This window comes from Ursus americanus, chromosome 27 (assembly GCF_024610735.1).
Source record: "Ursus americanus isolate L20-20 chromosome 27, mUrsAme1.1.p, whole genome shotgun sequence".
NCBI lineage: Eukaryota > Metazoa > Chordata > Mammalia > Carnivora > Ursidae > Ursus > Ursus americanus.
Window position 1 is genome coordinate 9,990,075 of NC_142153.1, and position 23,548 is coordinate 10,013,622.

At 36.6% G+C, this 23,548-nt stretch overlaps 1 protein-coding gene and 1 pseudogene across 2 annotated transcripts in view; one reads left to right on the forward strand and one right to left on the reverse strand.

Moving 5' to 3' along the window:
* The first annotated feature begins 8,853 nt into the window (after positions 1-8,853).
* Positions 8,854-9,310, forward strand: LOC123780427 (large ribosomal subunit protein eL21 pseudogene; annotated as a pseudogene).
* Positions 9,311-14,047: 4,737 nt separating this feature from the next.
* The window catches only part of ADAM32 (ADAM metallopeptidase domain 32), a 145,788-nt gene continuing 136,287 nt past the window's right edge, over positions 14,048-23,548 (reverse strand). The window contains exons 18-19 of one of the 2 annotated variants that reach the window (XM_087856383.1): positions 15,235-15,334; positions 14,048-14,641 (exon numbers count right to left, since the gene is read on the reverse strand). In XM_087856383.1, the coding sequence (XP_087712509.1) occupies positions 14,478-14,641; positions 15,235-15,334 (264 nt within the window). In that variant the 3' untranslated portion in view covers positions 14,048-14,477. Of the gene's footprint in view, positions 14,642-14,858; positions 15,335-23,548 lie in introns of those variants that run through there. The other variant, XM_087856381.1, reaches the window with a different exon arrangement.

The window sequence follows — 23,548 nt, forward strand, 5'->3', positions numbered from 1 at the left end:
CTTTGGGCAACTAATCTTTGATAAAGCAGGAAAAAACATCCAGTGGAAAAAAACAGTCTCTTCAATAAATGGTGCTGGGAAAATTGGCCAGCTACATGCAAAAGAATGAAACTTGACCACTCTCTCACAACACACACAAAGATAAAATCCAAATGGATGAAACCCCGATGTGAGACAGGAATCCATCAAAATCCTAGAGGAGAACATAGGCAACAACCTCTATGACATCAGCCAAAGCAACCTTTTTAACGACACATCTCCAAAGGCAAGAGAAACAAAAGAGAAAATGCACATGTGGGACTTCATCAAGATAAAAAGCTTCTGCACAGCCAAGGAAACAATAAAAAAAACTAAGAGGCAGCCCACGGAATGGGAGAATATATTTGCAAATGATGCTACAGATAAAAGACTGGTATCCAAGATTTACAAAGAACTTCTCAAACTCAATACACGAGAAACAAATAAACAAATCATAAAATGGTAAGAAGATATTAACAGACACTTTTCCAATGAGGACATACAAATGGCCAACAGACACATGAAAAAATGTTCAAAATCATTAGCCATCAGGGAAATTCAAATCAAAACCACACAAAGATACCACCTTAGGCCAGTTAGAATGGCAAAAATTAACAAGGCAGGAAACAGAAATTGCTGGAGAGGATGTGGAGAAAGGGGATCCCTCCTACATTGTTGGTGGGAATGCAGGTTGGTGCAGCCACTCTGGAAAACAGTGTGGAGGTCCCTTAAAAAGTTAAAAATTGAGCTACCCTATGACCCAACCATTGCAATACTGGGTATTTACCCCAAATATACAGACGTAGTGAAGAGAAGGGCCATATGCACCCCAATGTTCATAGCAGCATTGTCCACAATAGCTAAATCGTGGAAGGAACCGAGATGCCCTTCAACAGATGACTGGATTAAAAAGCTGTGGTCCATATATACAATGGAATATTACTCAGCTATCAGAAAGAGCGAGTTCTCAACATTTGCTGCAACATGGACAGCAGTGGAGGAGATAATGCTAAGTGAAATAAGTCAAGCAGACAAAGACAATTATCATATGATTTCTCTCATCTACGGAACATAAGAACTAGGAAGATCGGTAGGGGAAGAAAGGGATAAAGAAGGGGGGGTAATCAGAAGGGGGAAGACGCATGAGAGACTATGGACTCTGAGAAACAAACTGAGGGCTACAGAGGGGAGGGGTGTGGGGGAATGGGATAGACTGGTGATGGGTAGTAAGGAGGGCACATATTGCATGGTGCACTGGGTGTTATACGCAACTAATGAATCATCAACCCTTGCATCAGAAACCTGGGATGTACTGTATGGTGACTAACATAATGTAATAAAAAAAATTTTTTTTAAAAGACTTAAATCAGAGAGAGAGCAATGAAAACTCCTAAACATTTTATACCCGCAGAAAGACCCCAAACCCAAAAATGATAGAGGTGGGAAACTAAAGACTTATTGTTTTATTATATGGAAATATCCACCTTTCAGGAAATGGACAGAAATCTAATTAATACTACTTTGTGATACTGAGAGGCTATGGAAGATGTAGAATTATTGTTTCTGTATGATGTTTCTCTTTAGCAAAGTTTTCTTAAGTGAACAGGATAAGCGTTCACTCAGTTGTTCATGAGCATACATATTGAATTTCTAGTTGTAAAGTCTCCAAATACAGAAGTAAACTTGCCCATTTATGAGTTAGCTCTGTAACCATTTCACCTATCATTTATTCCTTTGTTTACAAAAAATAAACTCCCAACATATATTAACAAACTGAGAGAAAGAAGACATTGATTTTTCTACACAAATAAACATTAGTTACTAGATTGGCAAATACTAATATATTATTTTGCGGTGTAGTACTTTACCAATTGTTACTGCTCAAATAATACCTAGCAATTTATTGTTGATTGTCAATTTGTTCATCTTATTCTTAATACATATTTATTTTAAGAAATACATCCTAATTTACTTACCTGACTGTATCTGTTTGGCTGCTGCTGTCTGATCTAGATGTAAATGAGAGTGAAAGTAATACTTCCAAGTTAATACCAAAAAATATTTGTCTCCATAACAAATGAACATTAGACTATTTTGTGACCTGCATTAACTCTTTTATACCACTAATTATGACTAATGAATAATTTTAAAAGACTACTAAATTAGGGTATGCAAATAAGTAATATCTTAATTTACATGTGTACCATGTCCATAAAGAACATACATTTCAAATCCCCAGTAGGGAAAGGAGCAAGAAAACAGATTAGTTTTTCTCCTTACTACTTTCCAGGATAGAGTATATGGTTGATTTTTAATGCCTGATTCTGGCCTACAGGTTCCAATCAAATGCGTTACCCACCGATAAATTACAGGTCATGATTTAAAACCCTCACTAACTGCTGGACAATCGGGCAGCAGACTGGGCTGACTGAGCAGTTTCCCCCTGCTATTCCACACAGAGAAAGAGTGAAAAAAAAATAAATAACACAAAATACTAACCAAAACTTAAGAGAAGAAAGGGAAATTTCCAATGATAGTTTTAAAAAGAGAGAAAATTAAAAACATGAAAGGTAAATAGGAACTAAAGGTGAGTGACTCTCCAGAACTATGTGAATTAGTCATCCACATTAGCCTATAAGGAGTTGAAACCTCCTGGAAAGCTGGAACTGACTTCCTTCTCTAAACTTGGAAGCCATGAAAGGAGGATACTAAAAGCTGTTACCATTAGTCTTTGAGATGCAGCAGGAAAATTGCTTCAGAAGTGTAGATGGAAAAGGGTCACCTAGAGACACAGAAACTTTAAGTGCTTAAAATGGTTTAGGGATGTGGATATAAAAAATATCACATAGAGAAACAGGAACCTCAAAGGTTAGGATACCGGTCCATGCTTCCTAAGAATTCTAGATCTCCAGATGTAACAAAAAAAAAGAAGAAAAAGAAAGAAAGAAAGAAAGAAAGAAAGAAAGAAAGAAAGAAAGAAAGAAAGAAAGAAAGAAAGAAAGGGGAAGGAAGAAAGGAAGAAAGGAAAAGGAAGGAAGGAAGGAAGGAAGGAAGGAAGGAAGGAAGGAAGGAAGGAAGGAATTTATAACTTAGGAGGATAAGACAAGAAATAATCTCCACAAGGAGGATTTTATAGAGCAGGACACACAGAAATCTCATGAGACAATCCTTGTTGCTTAAGGTGGCCTTACAATCAAAGAAAAAAGCCACTAAGAGTTAATGTCCGCAGCTGAAGAAAAGTAAAGAATTCATATATGAAAAATTATAGGCAGCAAACAAACTTTAAAAAAAGAATGTTTAGAATTTCCATAGAGATCAATAAAGGACCAGAATCCATTAAACAAGAAATGAAGGAACTGAAAAAAAGAAAAAGAATTGCTGATTTTTAAACAGTTTAGGGAAATCACCCAGAACACTTGATAAACAGAAATGTAATAAAATACAAAAGACCAGTTAAGAAACATGAAGGATTTCAGACACAGAGGATTTAGAATGACGGAGGCTCAATATTTGAAAAGAAAACATCAGGACTTTTCCAAAATTAAAGTTGTGAGTCTTCTCACTGAAAGAAAATACTGAGTCTGGTTCATGAGTTAAAAAAAAAAAAAATCTCTACAGGAATATATTATAATGAAATAATAACTCTAGGGACAAGAAAAAAACATAGAAGCTTTGTTAGGCGGAATTCTAGATCACTTCCTAAGATCTCCATTCCTTGGTTATTCAAACATTCTTCTGAGTACTTAAAAGATTTTGCAAGTGTAATTACAGCTCCAAATCAATTGATCTTAAAATACAAAGATTATTTTGGTGGGTCTGACCCAATCAGGTGAGCCTTCAAAAGTAGAGTATTCTGCTGCTGACAGAAAAGGAAGTAAGAGGAAGTCAAAGCCTAAGGAAGACCTGAATGCCCTTTTGTCTTTGAAAATGAAGGGCGGCACATGAGAAACAATGCAGGCAGGCTTTGGGAGTAGGAAGGGTCCCCTAGCAGACAGCCAATAAGGAAATAAGTAGCTCACGTCCATAGTTGCAAGAAATTAGATTCTGCTTACAACCTGAATGAGCTAGGAACACAACCTGGCCTTCAGGCCTTCTGGTCAGGCTTGTGACAACCCAGCCAAATCCGCCTGATTCCTTTTCCTTCCTTCCCTTCCTTCCCTTCCCTCCTTCCTTTTCTTTTTCTTTTTTTCTTCCTTCTTTCTTCTTTCTTTCTTTCTTTCTTTCTTTCTTTCTTTCTTTCTTTCTTTCTTTCTAGAATTTATCTATTTATGGAGAGCACCTGCATGCATGTGCAAGTAGGGGGAAGAGCAGAGGGAGAGGGAGAGAAAGAGAATCTCAAGCAGACTCTCTGCTGAGCACAGAGCCCAACCCAGGGCTTGATTTCACAATCCTGAGATCATCACCTGAGCTGAAATCAAGAGTCCCACACTTTACTGATTGAATCACCCATGCACCCCATCCACCTGGATTTCTAATTTACAGATCTTTGAGAGAATAAATGAATATTGTTTTAAGTCACTGTGTGGTAAAATGTCATGCAGCAATAGAAATACAAAGGCTACTACAGATAAAACTCCTATTAACCATTAAGGAATAAATGAATAAACACACTAACAGAAGATTTATCATTGTCATCAGTAAATGCCAGACTACACTGACATACGTTCAAATAGCTAAGGCAAAATCACTCTCAATTAGAAGTCCACACTACATAAACTAACATTCAAAAGTGAAAATAAAAGAAAGACAATTTCAGGTGGATAAGATAAATAGCTTACTACATACAGACTCACTGATGGAAATTCTGAGAGATGTACTTCCCCCAAAGGGAGGCTGAACATAAAAAGATGGAGCAAAATTCAAAAAAGAATAGTGAGCAAATAAAGTGGTAAATATGTAGTGAAATCCTAGTATGTTTTGACTAAATAGAATAATGACAAAGATAATGATGACTTGTTTGCAGCAGGTTAAAATTCAGGAGTAATTAAATACCAAATAATAATAATATGGAAGAGTGAAGAAAAGAGTATAGGGTTAAATGGGCTAAGATCAATATGTTGTTAGAAACTGTAAGTGTTCATTATATCTGAAATTATAAAATAACATTGAATTTTAATAATTAAATAATATAATTCAATCATTAAAGAATATCACTAAAAGAATATAACTAGAATATAATGACCAAATTAATAGCAAGAGAAAAACAATGAAAGTACAATTGATGTAACAGACTACAAGAAAGTAGAAAAATAAAATATTGGCGAAGTATGGTAAATAGAACACACACAAAAAATAAAATGATAGAATTTAGTCTAAATATATCTGTAAACCATGTAAGTATATAACCATATTAAATTCAACTATTGAGAAACTATGGAGATCATTTATTTTTTAAGTTCCACTGGCAGGTTGTTTTTAAGAAACCAACTTTAATGAAAGATTGAGAGTAAAAGAATTGAAAAGTTATATTATGTAAATCTAACAAACAGAATGTTCATATAGCAATTATAAAACTGAGGACTGAATTTATGGTTAAGAAACACTAATAGGGACAAAATACTAACAGCACAGTTAGGTCAATATAATTAGTTCTTCCCAACCCATAATTATTATAGATTTTACCTGAGCTTTGTCACATACAATCTATGAAGTGTCAGGTATTTGCTTGTTTATTTACCCAAGCAATACATGAATATAACCCAAGTTGGGCCATTTCTAGGCACTATATAGCCTTTTTCTTTACTAATTATATGCATCCTATTTCTTATTAGAGTTGGCTATTTTCATCCTTGTTTCCTCAGAATAGACTTCTAATAAACATTTATTAAGTGAATAAAAGACTACTAGAAACTTAATTACTATATATTAGTAGCCTTGTTTCCAGTGCATTACTTTACCAATTGTACCTGTTCAAGTGGTATCTAAAAATTGTGAATTATCAATTCATTCTTAATTTACAACATGTGTTTTAAGATACCTTCTAATTTACTTACCTGCTAGCAAATGTGTGAGTGCTGCCTTCCGAGCTGGATATAAAAAAAACGAAAAAGAGTGCCTCATGTTAGTCCTAAAAAAGTCTTGCCAACTTCAAGAATAAAAGTCAGGTCATTTTATAAGCAGTATTACCTCTTTTACAAAACTAGTTACCAATAAAGAAAATAATTTTCAAGGTCACTGAATAAAGATGGAAATTAAATAATATTTTTATTTACCCATATACCTCATTCACAAAGAGTGTAAATTTCAAATCCCACAGTGAGGAGACTATCAAAAAAGCACAGATTTGCTTTTTCCTTATCTCTTCTGAACACAGAATGCAGATTTGACCATGAGTCCCTGATTCTGCCTTTCATGCCCCAACTTTTAACTTTTATTCATTGATTTTGATAAAAACATTACGTTTTATGAATTTAAAGAACCCATACTGGCTTCTAGGCAATCTGGCAGAATGAGAGGGCAGGGGGCAATTTCCCCTCTACATTCCTCATAACACAGAGGAGTGCTGAAAACAATAACACAAACACTGAATACATAACTGAGGTTAACAATAAGACTTCTCCTGGTGCTAGTAAAAGTGAAGAAACTGAGAGTTGAAATGGTAAACAGGAGCTAAAACTGAATAATTGCAGGGGCACCTAAACCAGTAATAACACCTTCAGGCTAGAGATTTAATAGTTCTTCCTTAGAAGGAGTTGAGGTTCCAGGCCTTTGCATGTGGGGAAACTGTGAGTTCCTTAATTAAACCTGGGAGCCATGAAGAGCCATACCACCCATGAAACAAGGGTAATAAAAATTCTGACCTGTGGCCTTTAGAATGCATCAGGGAAATGAGGATATGTAGATGGGCGGGGGGGGGGGGGGGGATGCATCACTGAGCGAAGTAGGAATCCCAAAAAGTGTAATTTTAGGATTCCAGTTCATACTCCTACTAATTCTTGAATGCTGTGCATAGCAATTGTTTTAAATATTTTTGATTGATAAAAGAAGCAAAAGTGAAACAATCCACATGTATTTGTCTTCAACACAAAACATGCAGAATTCTCGTGGGAAAATCATAAACACTGAAGATAAAAGAGTCTATGATTACAAACCACTAAGAGTTAATGGCAACAGCCACAGCAAAACAATGAATTCACACACCAAAAACACAAATGATTAAAAAAAGTTTATATAAGGGGCGCCTGGGTAGCGCAGTCGTTAAGCGGCTGCCTTTGGCTCAGGGCGTGATCCTGGCGTTGCAGGATCGAGTCCCACATCAGGCTTTTCCACTGGGAGCCTGCTTCTTCCTCTCCCACTCCCCTGCTGTGTTACCTCTCTCGCTGGCTGTCTCTCTGTCACATAAATAAATAAGATCTTTTTTAAAAAAAAGTTTAGGGGTGCCTGGGTGGCACAGCGGTTGGGCGTCTGCCTTCGGCTCAGGGCGTGATCCCGGCGTTGTGGGATCGAGCCCCACATCAGGCTCTTCTGCTATGAGCCTGCTTCTTCCTCTCCCGCTCCCCCTGCTTGTGTTCCCTCTCTCGCTGGCTGTCTCTATCTCTGTCAAATGAATAAATAAAATCTTTAAATAAAAAAAGTTTATATAAGAATATTTCAAATCTCCATAGAGATTTTTGCAAGAAGAGAATCCACAAATCTTAAACAGGACAGTGATGGCAGAAGAACCGGTGAAATGAAAGAAAAATCTAACACAATGTGAGATGTAGATAAATATGAATGTGGTTACAAACCATAAAGGTATACTACCAATTCTGATCAAAATGGAATAACAGACTCAATTTACCCTCCTGCCTAACACAACTGAAAATCCAAACAAAATATATGAAATAAGTGGTTTTCAGACATTGAATAGTAGGCAGCACAGGACAGTGATTTCTGATAGAGAGGAATAAAAAAGGTGAGACACCTATGACTGACCCTTCTTACTGTCTGGTGAGAGTTTCCAGGCTATGGCACAGCCAGGGGGACCCAGACAAAACCCAGAAATCTCACTGAGTTGAGCTAATAGAACTGGGGGCCTAGGGAGGCCAAGGCAGCTAGAATTCACAGAGAAAAATACCAGAGAGGGAAAGAGCTGCAGAGAGAGAGTTCCTGAGATCTGTGGAGGGTCCCTCTTGAGTCTTCTGCAAAGTACTAATCATTGAACGCAAGTGAGGAAACTACTTAAGCCAGAGAAAAAACGATTTGAAATTGAACAATCTTTTGTGCTCACGGGGACAAGAATAGCTTGTGTTCCCACCACCTGACTTTTAAAATACCATGTTTTGGAGAATTGGGTAGAGTTACTCAAAAGTGTATCGCCTCAGTAGTGGTGACTATTCTGATCCCACTAGCAAAACGTTAAAAACAATGGTGTTAGAACAATTGGATATTCTTATGCAGAAAACAATCATTCTATCCATACCTTTTAACCTATACAAAATTTAATTCAAATTGGATATAGGCCTAAATGCAAAACCTAAAACTATAAAACTTTTAGAAGACAACACAGAAGAAAATTTGTATGAATTTTGGTTAGGCACATATTTCCTAGATACAAAACTAAAATCATCTATAAAAGAAGAAATTCACAGATTGGATTTCATAAAAATTTAAAATTTTTGCTCTTTGGAAGAATAAAAAGATAAGCCTTAGATTATTCCTAGTCTACATACTTGCAAATCATATATAATAAGACTCATATTCAGAATATGTAAAGAACATTCAAAATGCAATAATAAGAAAACAACCCATTTTAAAAACAACCACAAGATCTGAACAACTCAATAATAAAAAGACAAGCCAATTAAAAAATGGGGCCTTTCACCTGGAACTACCATTTTCCAGCAACTTGTCAAAATGTCCAACACAAAGGGAAAGAGGAATGGCACCAGCTATACATTCTTTAGGCCTTTTTGAAAACATGGAGTTGTTCCTTTAGCCACATACATGTGAATCTACAATTAAGATATTATAAACATCAAGGGAATGGGCACTGTTCAAAAAGGAATGTCCCACAAATGTTACCATGGCAAAACTGAAAGAGCGTACTATATTAAGCATCCTGCTAAAATTAACGGCAAGATTCATGCCAAAACAATTAATGTACATAATGAGCATATCAAGCACTCTAAAACCGAGATAGTTTCCTAAAACGTGAAGGAAAATGATCAGAAAAACAAGGAAGCCAAAAAGAAAGGTACTTGGTGTTCAGCTGAAGCACCAGTCTCCGCCACCCAGAGAAGAACATTTTGTGAGATTCAATCAAAAAGAGCCTGACCTGCTGGAACCTATTTCCTATGAAATCATGGCATAATAGTACAAAAATAAATAAGTAAAAGACCTCTGAACTATAAGTTAATTAATTACTTAATTTTAAAATGGGCAGAAGATTTGAACACACACTTCTCCAAAGAAGAGGTACAGATGACAAATAACCACATATAACAAATAGCAATGTCATTAGTCATTATAGAGAAATGCAACTTAAAAACACAGTAAGATGCCACTACACACTATCAGAATTGCTAAAATTCTAAAAAGAAATATATTACCATACCAAGCATTGGCGAGAATGTGGAGGAACTAGAATTCTCACATACTAGTAGCTGAACTATAAGATGGTACAGCTGCTTGGAGAAACAGTTCAGCTCTTTCTTTAGAAGCCAAACATACCTACCGCATTACCCTACCATTCATTCTTAGGTAACAACCCAAGAAAAAGAAAGTACATATTCACAGAGACTTGCATATAAATGTTCATAATGGCTTTATTTATAACAGCTAAAATCTGGAAACAACCCACACATCTATCAACAGATGAATGGATGAACAGATTATGCTGTATTTGTACAACTGAGTACCTATCAGCAATAAAAAAGTACAACTACTGATATACATAAGAGCATGGATGGATTGCAAAATAATTATGATGAGTGAAATAAAGCAGACAAAAATAAAGAGCACATACTGTATGATTCTATTTATACAGAATTCTAGAAAATGCAAGCTGAGCTGTAGTGACAAAGCAGATCAGTGGTACTGTGGGGATAAAGGAGATGGCAGAGAAAGGAGTACGGATTACCAAGGAACACAAGGAAGCTTTTGGGCATAACAGGTATCTTCATCATCTTGATTGTCATGAGTTTCATGAGTGTTACTTTTCAAATTATCAAAACGTACCAGATTATGAACTTAAAGAATATGCAGTTTACTGTATGTCAACTGTACCTCAATAAAACTGTGTTATTTTATAAAAAGGACAAGCTATCACATAACAACATGGATGATCTCAAATGCATTATGCTAAGGGAAGGAAGGCAGACTCAAAAGACTACACACTATGATTCCATTTATACAAAATTCTGGAACAGGCGAAACTATAGCAAAGAAGACAGATCTGTCAGCATCAGGAGCTGGAAGTGGGGTTAGAGGCAATTTGAGGGGTAATGGGATTGTTCTTTATTTTATGGTAGTCATGGTATGTGTATGTATTTGTTAAACTCATAGAATTACACACACTAAAAATATTAATTTTACTATATGTAAATTATAGCTCAGTTTGTAAAAGCCTGATACGATGAGCACTGGGTATTATATGCAACTAATGAAACACTGAATAATATATCAAAAACTAATGAGGTACTATATTTAAATTTTTAAAAAAAGCCTCATTCTAACACCAAAAGGAAAGAAGAAAAAGGAAGAGGAGGAGGAGGAGGAAGGGGAGAAGGAAAACAAACCATCATTGTCAGCACCACCATGGAGATCAGAATTGAAGACCCTAAAATACAGGAATTGCAGAAAGATAAAAGAGATAGAATGGGTAAGTGTCAATCATTGAAGAGATAATGATTAGAATTTTCTAGAATTGAAGAAAAACCTCATAATTAAAGATTATGCTGAGTTCAGAGCAGATAAATAAAAACAAACTCATCAGAACAGGTAATAATTTACTAACAAGACTTTGGACAAAAGAATACTTGGAAAGCTAACTTAAAGAAGAAACACAGTTTAAGCATAAAGGTAAAACTGAATTAATTAAACTGGCAGCAGACGTCTCATCACCAACAGTAAATGCCAGAATTCAGTGGCATATCACAAAAGACTTATAGACATAATTGTTCACGTGAAATGCTACACCCATACAAGAGTGAAAATGAAATAAAGCCATTTCCAGGCATATAAGTCAAACAGATTATTACACATGGACCATCACTGTAATAACTACTAAGACAGTGCTTCCTAAGAATAAAATTGAACCTAGAATGAAAAAAGCAGAATTCTGAAAAGAATGGTGATGACTGTGGTATCAAAAACCTTGTGATTATGGGGCGCCTGGGTGGCACAGCAGTTAAGCGTCTGCCTTCGGCTCAGGGCGTGATCCCGGCGTTCTGGGATCGAGCCCCACATCGAGCTCCTCTGCTATGAGCTGCTTCTTCCTCTCCCACTCCCCCTGCTTGTGTTCCCTCTCTCGCTGTCTCTATCCTGTCGAATAAATAAATAAAAAAAATCTTTAAAAAAAAAACCTTGTGATTAAATTTCATAATATTACATACACACACATACTCAAAAATGAGCACAAAAAAGATTGCATGTAAACACTGATGAATATGAATAAGGTCTGTAGTTTAATTATTAATATTGTACCAATACCAATTCCCTAGCTGTGAAATGCACTATGTTAATGTAAGATGTTATCATTAACAAAACCCAAATGAAAGGGATAAGGAAACTCTGTGTTATTTTTGCAAATTTTTATATTTGTTAAATTTCAAAACAAAAGGTTTAAAAGAAAGGAATAGTAAGCAAAGACCTAGGAAATATAATAGGTAATCCCAGTAAGTACTGACTAAATATAACAATAACAAAACAACACTAACTTATTTGGGGCAAAGTGAAAAGCCGAATTACAAACAAATAGATGAAGAGAAGCTAGTGTTATAAGATCTTGGTGTAATTCAGATGACCATATATAATGATTAAATTTAGATACTGCAGGGGTGCCTGGGTGGCTCAGTAGTTAAGCGTCTGCCTTCAGCTCAGGTCACGATCCCAGGGTCCTGGGATCAAGCCTCGCGTCGGGCTCCCTGCTCAGCGGGAAGCCTGCTTCTCCCTCTCCCTCTGCTTGTGTTCCCTCTCTCATTGTGTCTCTCTGTCAAATAAATAAAAAATCTTTTAAAAAAATAAAAATAAATTTAGATACTGTATATTACCTACAAATACTAAAATTTAAAGAAAATCATTTAAAAATAAAAAACAACATAAAAATGTGCAAAGTAATAGAAGAAAAAAGAGAACAGAAAAAAACACAATAAAGAAAATGGATTTGAGGAAAAGGAAAGAAAACATGCAAAAAAAAGAAGATGATAAAAAAGAAAAAATAAAATGGCAATTTTCAGTCTAAATATATGCCATCATATACTAAGCATATACGCATAGCAAACTCCACTACTGTATTCCATATAAAGGCTATTTATAAGAAACCAATTAAAAACAAAGACAGGTTAAGAATAGGGGATGAAAAAAGATATACTAGGTAAGTCTAAATTTCAAAGAGCATGTTGATATAGCAATATAAAACAGTGAGAACAGAATTTAAGAAAAAATTATTAATGATAAAAAGATAATACGCCAAGAAATCATAACTAAATTGAACATTAATGCATTGTCATTGCCTCAGAATATATGAAGCCGAAGTTTCAAAAATCAGAGGGAAAGCCATGAAATATTGAAAAACTTTAGTTTGCTTCTCACAGAAAATAAATTAATGAGCAGATGGGGGGAATATCCCAATACAGATAAAAATGATTTGAAGCAACATAATTAAAAAGTTTGTTTTTGAAACAAGAAAACAAAGATGTTACAATAATTGAAGCATACCTACAGGCATATATTTTACAAAAATTGACTACCTTTCTGGTTCCAACATTTAAGAATAAATCATAGAAACAAGTCTGTCCCAATAAGGTAATAAAATTAGAAAATAATTTTTTCAGCAACCAAAATAAATCATATAACTGGAAAGTAAACACTATATCCATAATTCAAACAAGAAATCATACTGGAAGTTTCTAATTTTTTGAATGTCAACTATATATTAAAAACAAGAGTATACATGAAATGATATATAAAAGGGATAGTTTTAGCTTTAAAAGCATATATTGGAAATAAGAAAGACTGAAAATTAATTTCAAAAAAAGCATTAGACTCAAGAAAGCTAGAATTAAAACAGAGCAAAAGTAAAGAGAGCAGAAAGGAGGAAAAGAACACAACTTCAAGATAATAAACACTAAGGAAATATAGAGATCTTAACAAACGCCAAAGTTATATTTTTTAAATTGCCAATAAAACCTCTGAGAAGACTACTCATGAAAACGGGAAAAAAGAAAACACAGAAACAAAATTAGAATTAGAAGAGGAAATGTATCTCTTTATAAAGAAGGTTTTCAAGTTTAAAATTATATATAATTCCAAAATAAAATAAAATATAATTCCAGATATGGCACACTGATACAGCCATATGTAGCAAAAACATGTAATACATATCAACTTTCAGTGTAGAGGTTGTTCTCTGCAGAGATAATACTAGAAACGGACTGCAGCTGTAAATGCAATGGCTTATTTCATAAAAGAACCAAGAAAAATATTAACATTTGTTTATTTCCATGGGTGGGCAAATGAGTATTCATCACCATGTTCTCTCTGTGTTTGAATTATTTTTTTAAATTAAAGTATGTTCGGGGTGCCTGGGCGGCTCAGTCGGTTAAGCATCTGACTCTCAGTTGGCGCAGGTCATGACTTCAGGGTCATGAGATCAAGCCCTTCATCAGGCTGCTGTCAGGCTCCATGCTCAGTGTGGAGTCTGCTTCAGACTCTCTCTCCCTCTGCCCCTTGTCTCTATGCGCTCCTCTCAATCTCTCTCTAAAATAAATAAATCTTAAAAAAAAAAAAAAAAAGATCCTCTCCCTGTCCCTCTGCCCCTTCCCCCACTAGCACACACTCTCTCTTAAAAAAAAAATTAAATATACTAAAGTCTAAATTATAAATTTTCCTTCTGAATACTTTACCCAGAGAATAATTTTAAAGTCATTTCTTACATAAAGCAGCAACGAAAATGGAAATATTTCATCTGTGATAAGGCCTAGAAATCTGCATTTCTAATAAATATTTCTGGTGGTTCTGTAGGTAACACAGGTCACAATTTGAGAACCACTAAAGTATTTGAAAGCAATACATAAGGATACATTTGAGTTCTTTCTCTCTCAATTTCCAAGGCAAAGACTTTGGCAAATTGTTTGAATTATACTCCCAAATTTTTGCAACTTTAAAATGGGGATATTCAAAACTAGCTTACAAAATTAAATGAGATATTTATATAGTTCTCAAAATCCCTATAAAATGTATAGCTGCTTCATGATACTGCCCTATATAGGACTAGAGTGAAATGGTACTAAAGTTTAACTTGGGAACACAAATTCAATTTACTCGCTACTTAGGAATTCCTCTTCCTTGGCAAACCACTTTTTCGAACTATTCCATGAAACAGCTATTATGGTTGCTATGATGATAACAGGTAAAGCAATGTAGAAACCTAGAAGCCACCGGTTCTTTTCAGCCTTCCTAAGAGCTCTTTCCATTGTTAAACCTAAAAATAGAAATACATTAAAAGTCAGAGTAAAAAAATTAAGCCATCTATTTTTACTTTCAAGTTGCAGCAAACCAATTACAATGTTCTTAATTTTTGTTGTTATTCAAAGAACATGGAAAAATAATAATAGAATCATAATACTTAGAACTATCTCTACAACCTCTCATTCTAAAAGATTAGAAAACAAGTTCCAGAAAGTTCCAACGTATTTTACATTATAATGCAGCTATGGCAAAATCTCAGTATAGCACTCTTAAGTTGGACCCCAAATCTTCAATGATATATAATGTGGGATCATGTAATTGCAAGGTAATCCAACAAATTTACAGGACAGCCTAACAGAGAAAGTCAATGATATCAGTAAATAAAAATTTTAAAAGATATTCTCAGTTTCAATCATGATATTGAGAGTTAATATTAGAAGAGCTACATTAAGAAGACATACCTGGTTTTCATTTCTTGAAAAGAAGACTATTTACCTTTTAATTGCAAATATTGACTTCAAGGCAGCAAAAATCTACCTTTGTTTTTGTGAAGATAAGCAATTTGAGAATTTATTAACTGAATATGTAAAGATATTAGATACTTGCCTTGTTTCCCAGACAAACTAGAAACTTCTCTGCCGCGCCTTTTGCAAAATGGAGGCTGGTAGCCATCAAAACAATAGCACGTTTCATTGGAATTGCATATCTAGGATCATTTTTAAAAACTTAAATGATCATTTAAAATTATTTTCTCATAAAAAGTAACATTATCAGATGGATCATCAAGATTACTTTTATATTTTCATTTAGTGTAATTTTATTTATTTACAGAGATAATCCTACAAATCAAATGTTTGGTTTCTAATGCACACAAAAACATACACACAGTTTTTTAAAAAGCTATAGAGGCTCATAGAATTTGCATCAAGAAAATTTAATGCTTTCAAATATTCACCTGAAAACTTAGTTTGCAATTTCAGAAACATATCCTTAAATTCTAATGAAAATGAGACCTATCCAGTGGCATCCTGGAGCCAGCTAGTATCACCTCCAGAGCTGATCGTGCAAATGTCTTCCTATCTCCAAGTTCAGTGACATTATGTGGTAGCTTGAAGTATTTGTACTTCAAAATGAGCACTTTACCCTTCCCCACTATCCTTCACCAGAATTGGGTTGTGTTTTTTTGCTTTTATTTTTTTTTAAGATTTTATTTATTTGAGAGAGAAAGAGGCAAGACAGGGAGAGAAAGAGAGAGAATGAGCCGGGGGGGGGGGGGGAATAGGGAGAGGGAGAAGCAGACTCCCTACTGAGCAGGGAGCCCAATGCAGGAGTTGATCCCAGGACTCTGGGATCATGACCTCAGCTGAAGTCAGATGTTTAACTAACTGAGCCCCCCAGGCGCCCATTTGCCCGATTCTTAATCCAAGGGTTTTTGTATTCCAAGAGGCCATCAGATAATTAGATTAGGAACTGATGGTTTCTGTAATTAATAAATAAATAAATGAAATAATAATAGCAAACACCTTTATGGTACTTACTATGTGTGAATCTCTATTCTGAATACTACCTAGATTTACTCATTAAGTCCTCACAACAGCCCTGTGACGTTTGGGACTATTATTATTCCCACTTTATAGATGAAGAAACTGAGGCATAGATATTTAACTTGTCAAAAGTTACATAGCTAGTAAGTGATGAAAAAAGGATTTAAACCTAAGCAATCTGGTTTCAGAGGCCCTGCCCTTGATCTCTTGCTGTGCTTCCTCTCAAAATAATATAAAATGTCTCTGTTTCTAAGATCTCTATTTAACAACTTGAATCTAATTATATGACTTATATGTACAGAGGGGAAAAGCATTCTGTTCAGAATATCCATTGCCCCAGCTTTTGTCACACCACCTTTACGCTGTGTAGTGTGTGTGTGTGTGTGTGTGTGTGTGTGTGTGTGTGTGTACTTTTACTCTGAAATAACTTCACAGAAGTGATGCTATCTTTCTCAGAAGATACATGTTGTCAGTTTGTCCTCATACTGTATTGCTACTTTTGGATCACTTGGTTAACTGCTGTCTTCCAGGTTTTTCCTCTGTTACTATGCTTCCATTTGTAATTAACTAGTAATTTATGAGGAGATAGTTGTGAGATTCTGTAAGTATCTGAATCCTCATAAAACTTTCACCCACTAGTTTGAACATCCATTCATAATTATTTAATTTTATTATTCCTTCTATACTGATTATACTGTAAGGAAGAATTTTCCCTTATCTTCATTTATTTCATTTATTTATCAAGTTATTCAATTATTGCTATCAGTAATATGTTACTTATATGGTCAGATGATCTATGACAAGGATGCCAAGGCCTCTCAATGGGAAGTCTTATCTGTAAATGAAAACTGGATATCCCATGCAAAAGAATGAAATTAGACCTTTATCTCACATCATGTACAAAAATTAACTCAAAATGGGTTGAAGACCTAAATGTAAGACCTAAGACTATAAAATTCCTAGAAGAAAACATAGGGAAAAAGCTTTATGACATTGGACTTCACAATCATTTCTTGGACTAAAAGCACAAGCAACAATAGTAAAAATCGACAAATGGATCTACAACAAACTTAAAAACTTGTGCATCAAAGGATACAATCAAGAGAGCGAAAAGGTAATCTATAGAACAGGAGAAAAGACTTGCAAATCATATATCTAATAAGAGATTAATATCAAGAATGTGCATAGAACTCATACAAATGGCCAATAAGAATATAAATAGATATTCAACATCAATAGTCATAAGAGAAATACAAATGAAAACCACAATGATATCACCCTATAGCCATCAGAATGACTACTATAAAAAAAGAAATCACAAAACAAGTGTTGGTGAAATTGGAACCCTTGAACACTGTTGGTAGGATTGTAAAATTGTGCAAATGCTATGGAAAACATTGGAAGTTGTTAAAAAAAAAAAAAACACAGAATTACCATATGATCAGCAGTCCTACTCCTGAGTACTTACCTAAAAGAACTGAAAGCAGAGTCTCAAAGTGAAAATTTGCACACCTATGACCCAAGAAGTATTATTCACAAGAGCCAAGAGGTGTTAACAACCCAATGTCCACTAACAGATGACTGTATTAACAAAATGTGGTACATACATACAAGGAAATATCATTCAACCTTAAAAAGGAAGGCAGTCCCATCACATGCTAAAACATAGATGACTGAAATGAGCCATCAATAAAAGACAAAGTATACTGTATTACTCCACTTATATGAGGTATCTAAAGCAGTCAAATTCATCAAAACAAAGTAGAATGGGGGCTTGCAGGGGCTGTTAGAATAGGGGAAAGGAAAGTTATCATTTAATGGGTATTGCAATATTGTGATTTATAAGAAATAAATATTTCATCATTTAGATGATGGAAATATATTTCTCACATGTATTTGGTCTTTGTCCACAGTTCCTGGTTTACAGCTCCCAAAACCCTTAGAATTTCCTGTACTGAGAGAGATAAAGGTGTCTTTTGTTATGTGGTTGAAGTAAGTTTTAAAGGATTCTAAGGATGGGAGCTGGTTGCCAGTGGAATCCATGTGGTTCCATGTGGCTATGTGATTAGAAGGTTGGAACTTTCATTCCTGCCTTCCCTCCCAACCTTCACAGAGGATGAATCAATTGTCAATGGCCAATGATTTAATCTGTTGTGCCTATGTAATCAATCCTCCATAAAAACCCAAAAGGACAGGGTTCAGAGAGCTTCTGGGTTGGTGGACATGTGAAGATTTGAGGACAGTGTGCATACAGAGAGGGCATGAAAGTTCGGCATCCTTTCCCTATACCTTGCCCTATACATCTCTTCTACCTGGCTGTACCTGAATTATATCCTTTTATAATAAAAGAGTAATCTAGTAAGCAAAATCCTTCTCTAAGTTGTGGGAGCCACTCTAGCAAATCAATTGAATCCAAGGAGGGAATCTTGAGAACCTCTGATTTATAGCCAGTTAGAAGTACAGGTAACAACCTGGGCTTGCAACTGATGTCTGTATTGAGTTACCAAGGAGGAAGTCATTGGAACGTCCAATCTATAGCCAACTGGTCAGAAGCATAGGTGATAGCCTAGGATATCACCTAGGATAGCAACTGGCATATGTTGGGCGGGGGGTTGTGTGTGCAGTCTTGTAGGACCGGACCCTTAACCTATGGAATCTGATGTCATCTTTGGGTAGATAGAATTGAATTGAATTCTGCTGGTGTCCAAGAATTGCTTTTTGGTATAGGAGGAACCCTAGCACCCACATTGGAAATTGGGTGCTCAGAATACCAAAAAGAGTATCAGAGTTTCATATTTGCAAGATAAAAAAGTTCTGGAGATCCGTTTCACAACAATGTAAATATACGTAATACTACTGAACTGCAGACTTAAAAATGTTAAGATGGAAAACTTTATGTTTTTTTACCACAGTAAAAATCATTCATAGCAGCTTTATTCAAGATAGCCAAAACTTGGAGGATGGGGAGTTAAGATGGCAGAGGAATAGGGGACCACTTTTACAGCCGGTCCCCTGAGTCGAGCTGGATAGGTACTAGACCAGCCTGAACATCCACGGAATCAGCCTGAGATGCAGGAAGATACATCTGGATCTCTACAAATGAACATCTCCAGCGCTGAGTATTGAGGTACAAAGCAGGGAGCTTTGAAACCGCACACAGATATCAGAAGATAAACGGAAGGGGGAGGGAGCCCCCGCGTTCAGGCGCCAGAAAGCGGTAGCCACCTGCATGGGGGGAGCAGGCAGACTCGCGGACTGGCACCCGCGAGAGAGCAAACGGAGACTGTGAGCCGGGGAACGCACGCCACCAGACTGAAACGGAGCTCCGGTGCGCTCACTGGAACCAGACTGAGACTGGGAGCTCTGGAGTGCGCGGGGGCGGCTGGCGGTATTAGAAACACAAAGGACAGAGACGCGCCCGCCCTGGAAGTGAGGGCTGGGATGCAGGTGTGGGGCGCACACCCCGGGACACTGCAGGGTTGAGCAGCAACAACAGTAACAGAGTTAAAGTGGCCAGAACATCAGTGGAGAACAGTCCGCGATCCCTCTGTTCTGAGACAGAGGCTGAGATTCAGCCACTGCTGCTCTGATTCTCAGAAGAGGCACAGCAAAGAGCCAGGGAAAGCCACCAGAGAACAAAAGCCTGGAAATACCAGCTCACAGTGTGCCCAACCCCGTCCCCCCCTCTCAGGGGACACGGAGACTCTACCCAAACAGGGTTGCCTGAGTATTGGCACGGCAGGCCCCTCCCCCAGAAGGCAGGCTGAAAAATCAAGAAGCCCACATCCCTAAGATCCCTATAAAACAAGTGCGCACAGCCTGGGTCCTGGTCAATAATTTGGGCTCTGGACAACCCTGCAACCTCTCCTCATCAGAATGATGAGAAGGAGAAGTCCCCCTGAGCAAAGAAAAGACAATGAGTCTGTGGCCTCTGCCACAGAACTAATGGATATGGATATAACCAAATTATCAGAAATGGAATTCAGAGTAACAATGGTCAAGATGATGTGTAGACTTGAGAAAAGTATTAACGAAAATGTTAATGAGAATACAGAATCTCTAAGGGTGGAAATGAGAGCGAATCTGGCAGAAATTAAAAATTCTATGAGCCAAATGCAGGCAAAACTAGAGGCTCTGACGGCTAGGGTGAATGAGGCAGAAGAACGTATTAGTGAATTGGAGGATGGGTTAGTAGAAGAAAAAGCTAAAATAGAATCTGGACTCAAAAAAATCCATGCTCAGGAATGTAGGTTATGGGAGATCACTGACTCAATGAAACATTCCAATGTCAGAATCATCGGGATCCCCGAGGGGGTGGAGAAAAACAGAGGTCTAGAAGAGATATTTGAACACTGTAGCTGAAAACATCCCTAATCTAGCAAGGGAAACAAACATTCGTGTCCAAGAGGCAGAGAGGACCCCTCCCAAGCTCAACCACGACAAACCTACACCACGTCACGTCATAGTGCATTTCGCAAATATTAGATCCAAGGATACAGTATTGAAAGCAGCCAGGGCAAAGAAATTTCTCACGTACAAAGGCAAAAATATTACGATTACGTCAGACCTGTCTACACAGACCTGGAATGAGAGAAAGGGTTGGGGAGGGGGCATTTTTAAAGCTCTTTCAGAGAAAAACATGCAGCCAAGGATCTTTTACCCAGCAAGGCTGTCATTCAGAATTGAGAGATAAGGAACTCCCAGAATCGCCAGTCATTGACCAATTTAGTAACCACGAAACCAGCCCTACAGGAGATATTAAGGGGAGGGTTCTATAAAAGTAAAAAGGCCCCAAGACTGATACAGAACAGAAAGTTACAATCTATAGAAACAAAGACTTTACAGGCAACATGACATCATTAAAATCATATCTCTCAATAATCACTCTCAATGTGAATGGCCTAAATGCTCCCATAAAGTGCCACAGGGTTGCAGATTGGATAAAAAGACATGACCCATCCATTTGCTGTCTACAAGAGACTCATTTTGAACCTAACGATACATTCAGACTGAAATAAAGGAATGGAATACCATCTTTCATGCCAATGGACCTCAAAAGAAAGCTGGGGTAGCAATTCTCATATCAGACAGATTGGATTTTAAACTAAAGACTGTAGTTAGAGATACAGTAGGACACTAAATTTTTCTTAAAGGATGTATCCAACAAATGGATATGACAATTATAAATATCTACGCCCCCAACAGGGGAGCAGCAAGATACACAAGCCAACTCTTAACCAGAATAAAGAGAGATATAGATAAAAATACGTTAATAGTAGAGGACCTCAACACTCCACTACCAGCTATAGACAGATCACCTAAGCAGAATATCAACAAAGAAACAAGAGCTTTGTTTTTTTTTTTTTTTTTTTTTTTTTTTTTTTTAAGATTTTATTTATTTATTTGACAGAGATAGAGACAGTCAGCGAGAGAGGGAACACAAGCAGGGGGAGTGGGAGAGGAAGAAGCAGGCTCATAGCAGAAGAGCCTGATGTGGGGCTCGATCCCATAACGCCGGGATCACGCCCTGAGCCGAAGGCAGACGCTCAACCGCTGTGCCACCCAGGTGCCCCTAGAAACAAGAGCTTTGAATGCCATACTAGACCAGATAGACCTCATAGATATATATAGAAGACTACACCCCAGAACAACAGAATACTCATTCTTTTCGAATGCACATGGAACATTCTCCAGAAGAGATCATATGCTGAGTCACAAAACAGGTCTCAACCGATACCAAAAGACTGAAATTATTCCCTGCATATTCTCAGACCACAACGCTTTGAAATTAGAACTCAATCACAAGGAAAAATTTGGAAGAAACTCAAACACTTAGAAACTAAGAACCATCCTGCTCAAGAATGATTCAATAAACCAGGAAATCAAAAATCAATTTAAACAATATATGGAGACCAACGAGAATGAAAACACAACAGTCCAAAACCTATGGGACACTGCAAAGGCAGTCCTAAGGGGGAAATACATAGCCACCCAAGCCTCAGTCTAAAGAATAGAAAAATCTAAAATGCAGTTTTTATATTCTCACCTCAAGAAGCTGGAACAGGAACAGAAGAATAGGCCTAATCCACACATGAAAAAGCAGTTGATCAAGATTAGAGCACAGATCAATGAATTAGAAACCAGGAGTACAGTAGAGCAGATCAACAGAACTAGAAACTGGTTCTTTGAAAGAATAAATAGATCAATAAGCCACTGGCCAGACTTATTCAAAAGAATAGAGAAAGGACCCAAATTAATAAAATTATGAATGAAAAGGGAGAGGTCACAACCAACACCAATGAAATAGGAAGGATCATTAGAAATCTTTACCAACAGCTTTATGCCAATAAATTAAACAACTTGGAAGAAATGGATGCCTTCCTGGAAACCTATAAACTACCACGCCTGAAACAGGAAGAAATTGATAATCTAAACAGACCAATTAATTATGAAGAGATGAAGCAGTGATCAAAAACCTCCCCAAAAACAAGAGTCCAGGACCTGACGGATCCCCAGCAGAATTCTACCTAACATTCAAAGAAGAAATAATACCCCTTCTCCTGAAGCTGTTTCAAAAAATAGACAGAAGGAAAACTACCAAACTCATTCTATGAGGCCAGTATTACCTTGATTCCCAAACCAGGCAAAGACCCCAATAAAAAGGAGTATTACAGACTGATATCCCTGATGCATAGGGATGCCAAAATTCTCAACAAGATCCTACTAATAGGATCCAACAGTGTGTACATTAAAGGGATTAATGTGTGTACATTAGTGTGTACATTAAAGGGTGTACATTAAAAGGATTATCCATCACTACCAAGTGGGGTTCAACCCTGGGTTGCAAGGGTGGTTCAACATTTGCAAATTGATCAATGTGATAGATCACATTAATAAGAGAAGGGACAAGAACCATATGATCCTTTCAATTGAGGCAGAAAAAGAATTTGACAAATACAGCATCCTTTCCTGATTAAAACTCTTTAGAGTGTAGGGATAGAGGGCACATTCCTCAATTTCATAAAAACCATCTATGAAAAGCCTACAGTGTATATCATTCTCAATGGGGAAAAGCTGAAAGCCTTTCCCTTAAGATCAGGAACACGACAAGGATGCCCACTCTCGCCATTAGTTCAACATATTACTAGAAGTCTTTGCAATAGCAATCAGACAACAAAAAGGGATAAAAGGCATCCAAATCGGCGAAGAAGAAATCAAACTGTCTCTCTTCGCAGATGATATGACGCTCTATATGGAAAACCCAAAAGACTCCATCCCCAAACTACTAGAAGTTATAGAGCAATTCAGTAATGTGGCGGGATACAAAATCAATGCTCAGAAATCAGTTGCATTTCTATACACGAACAATGAGACTG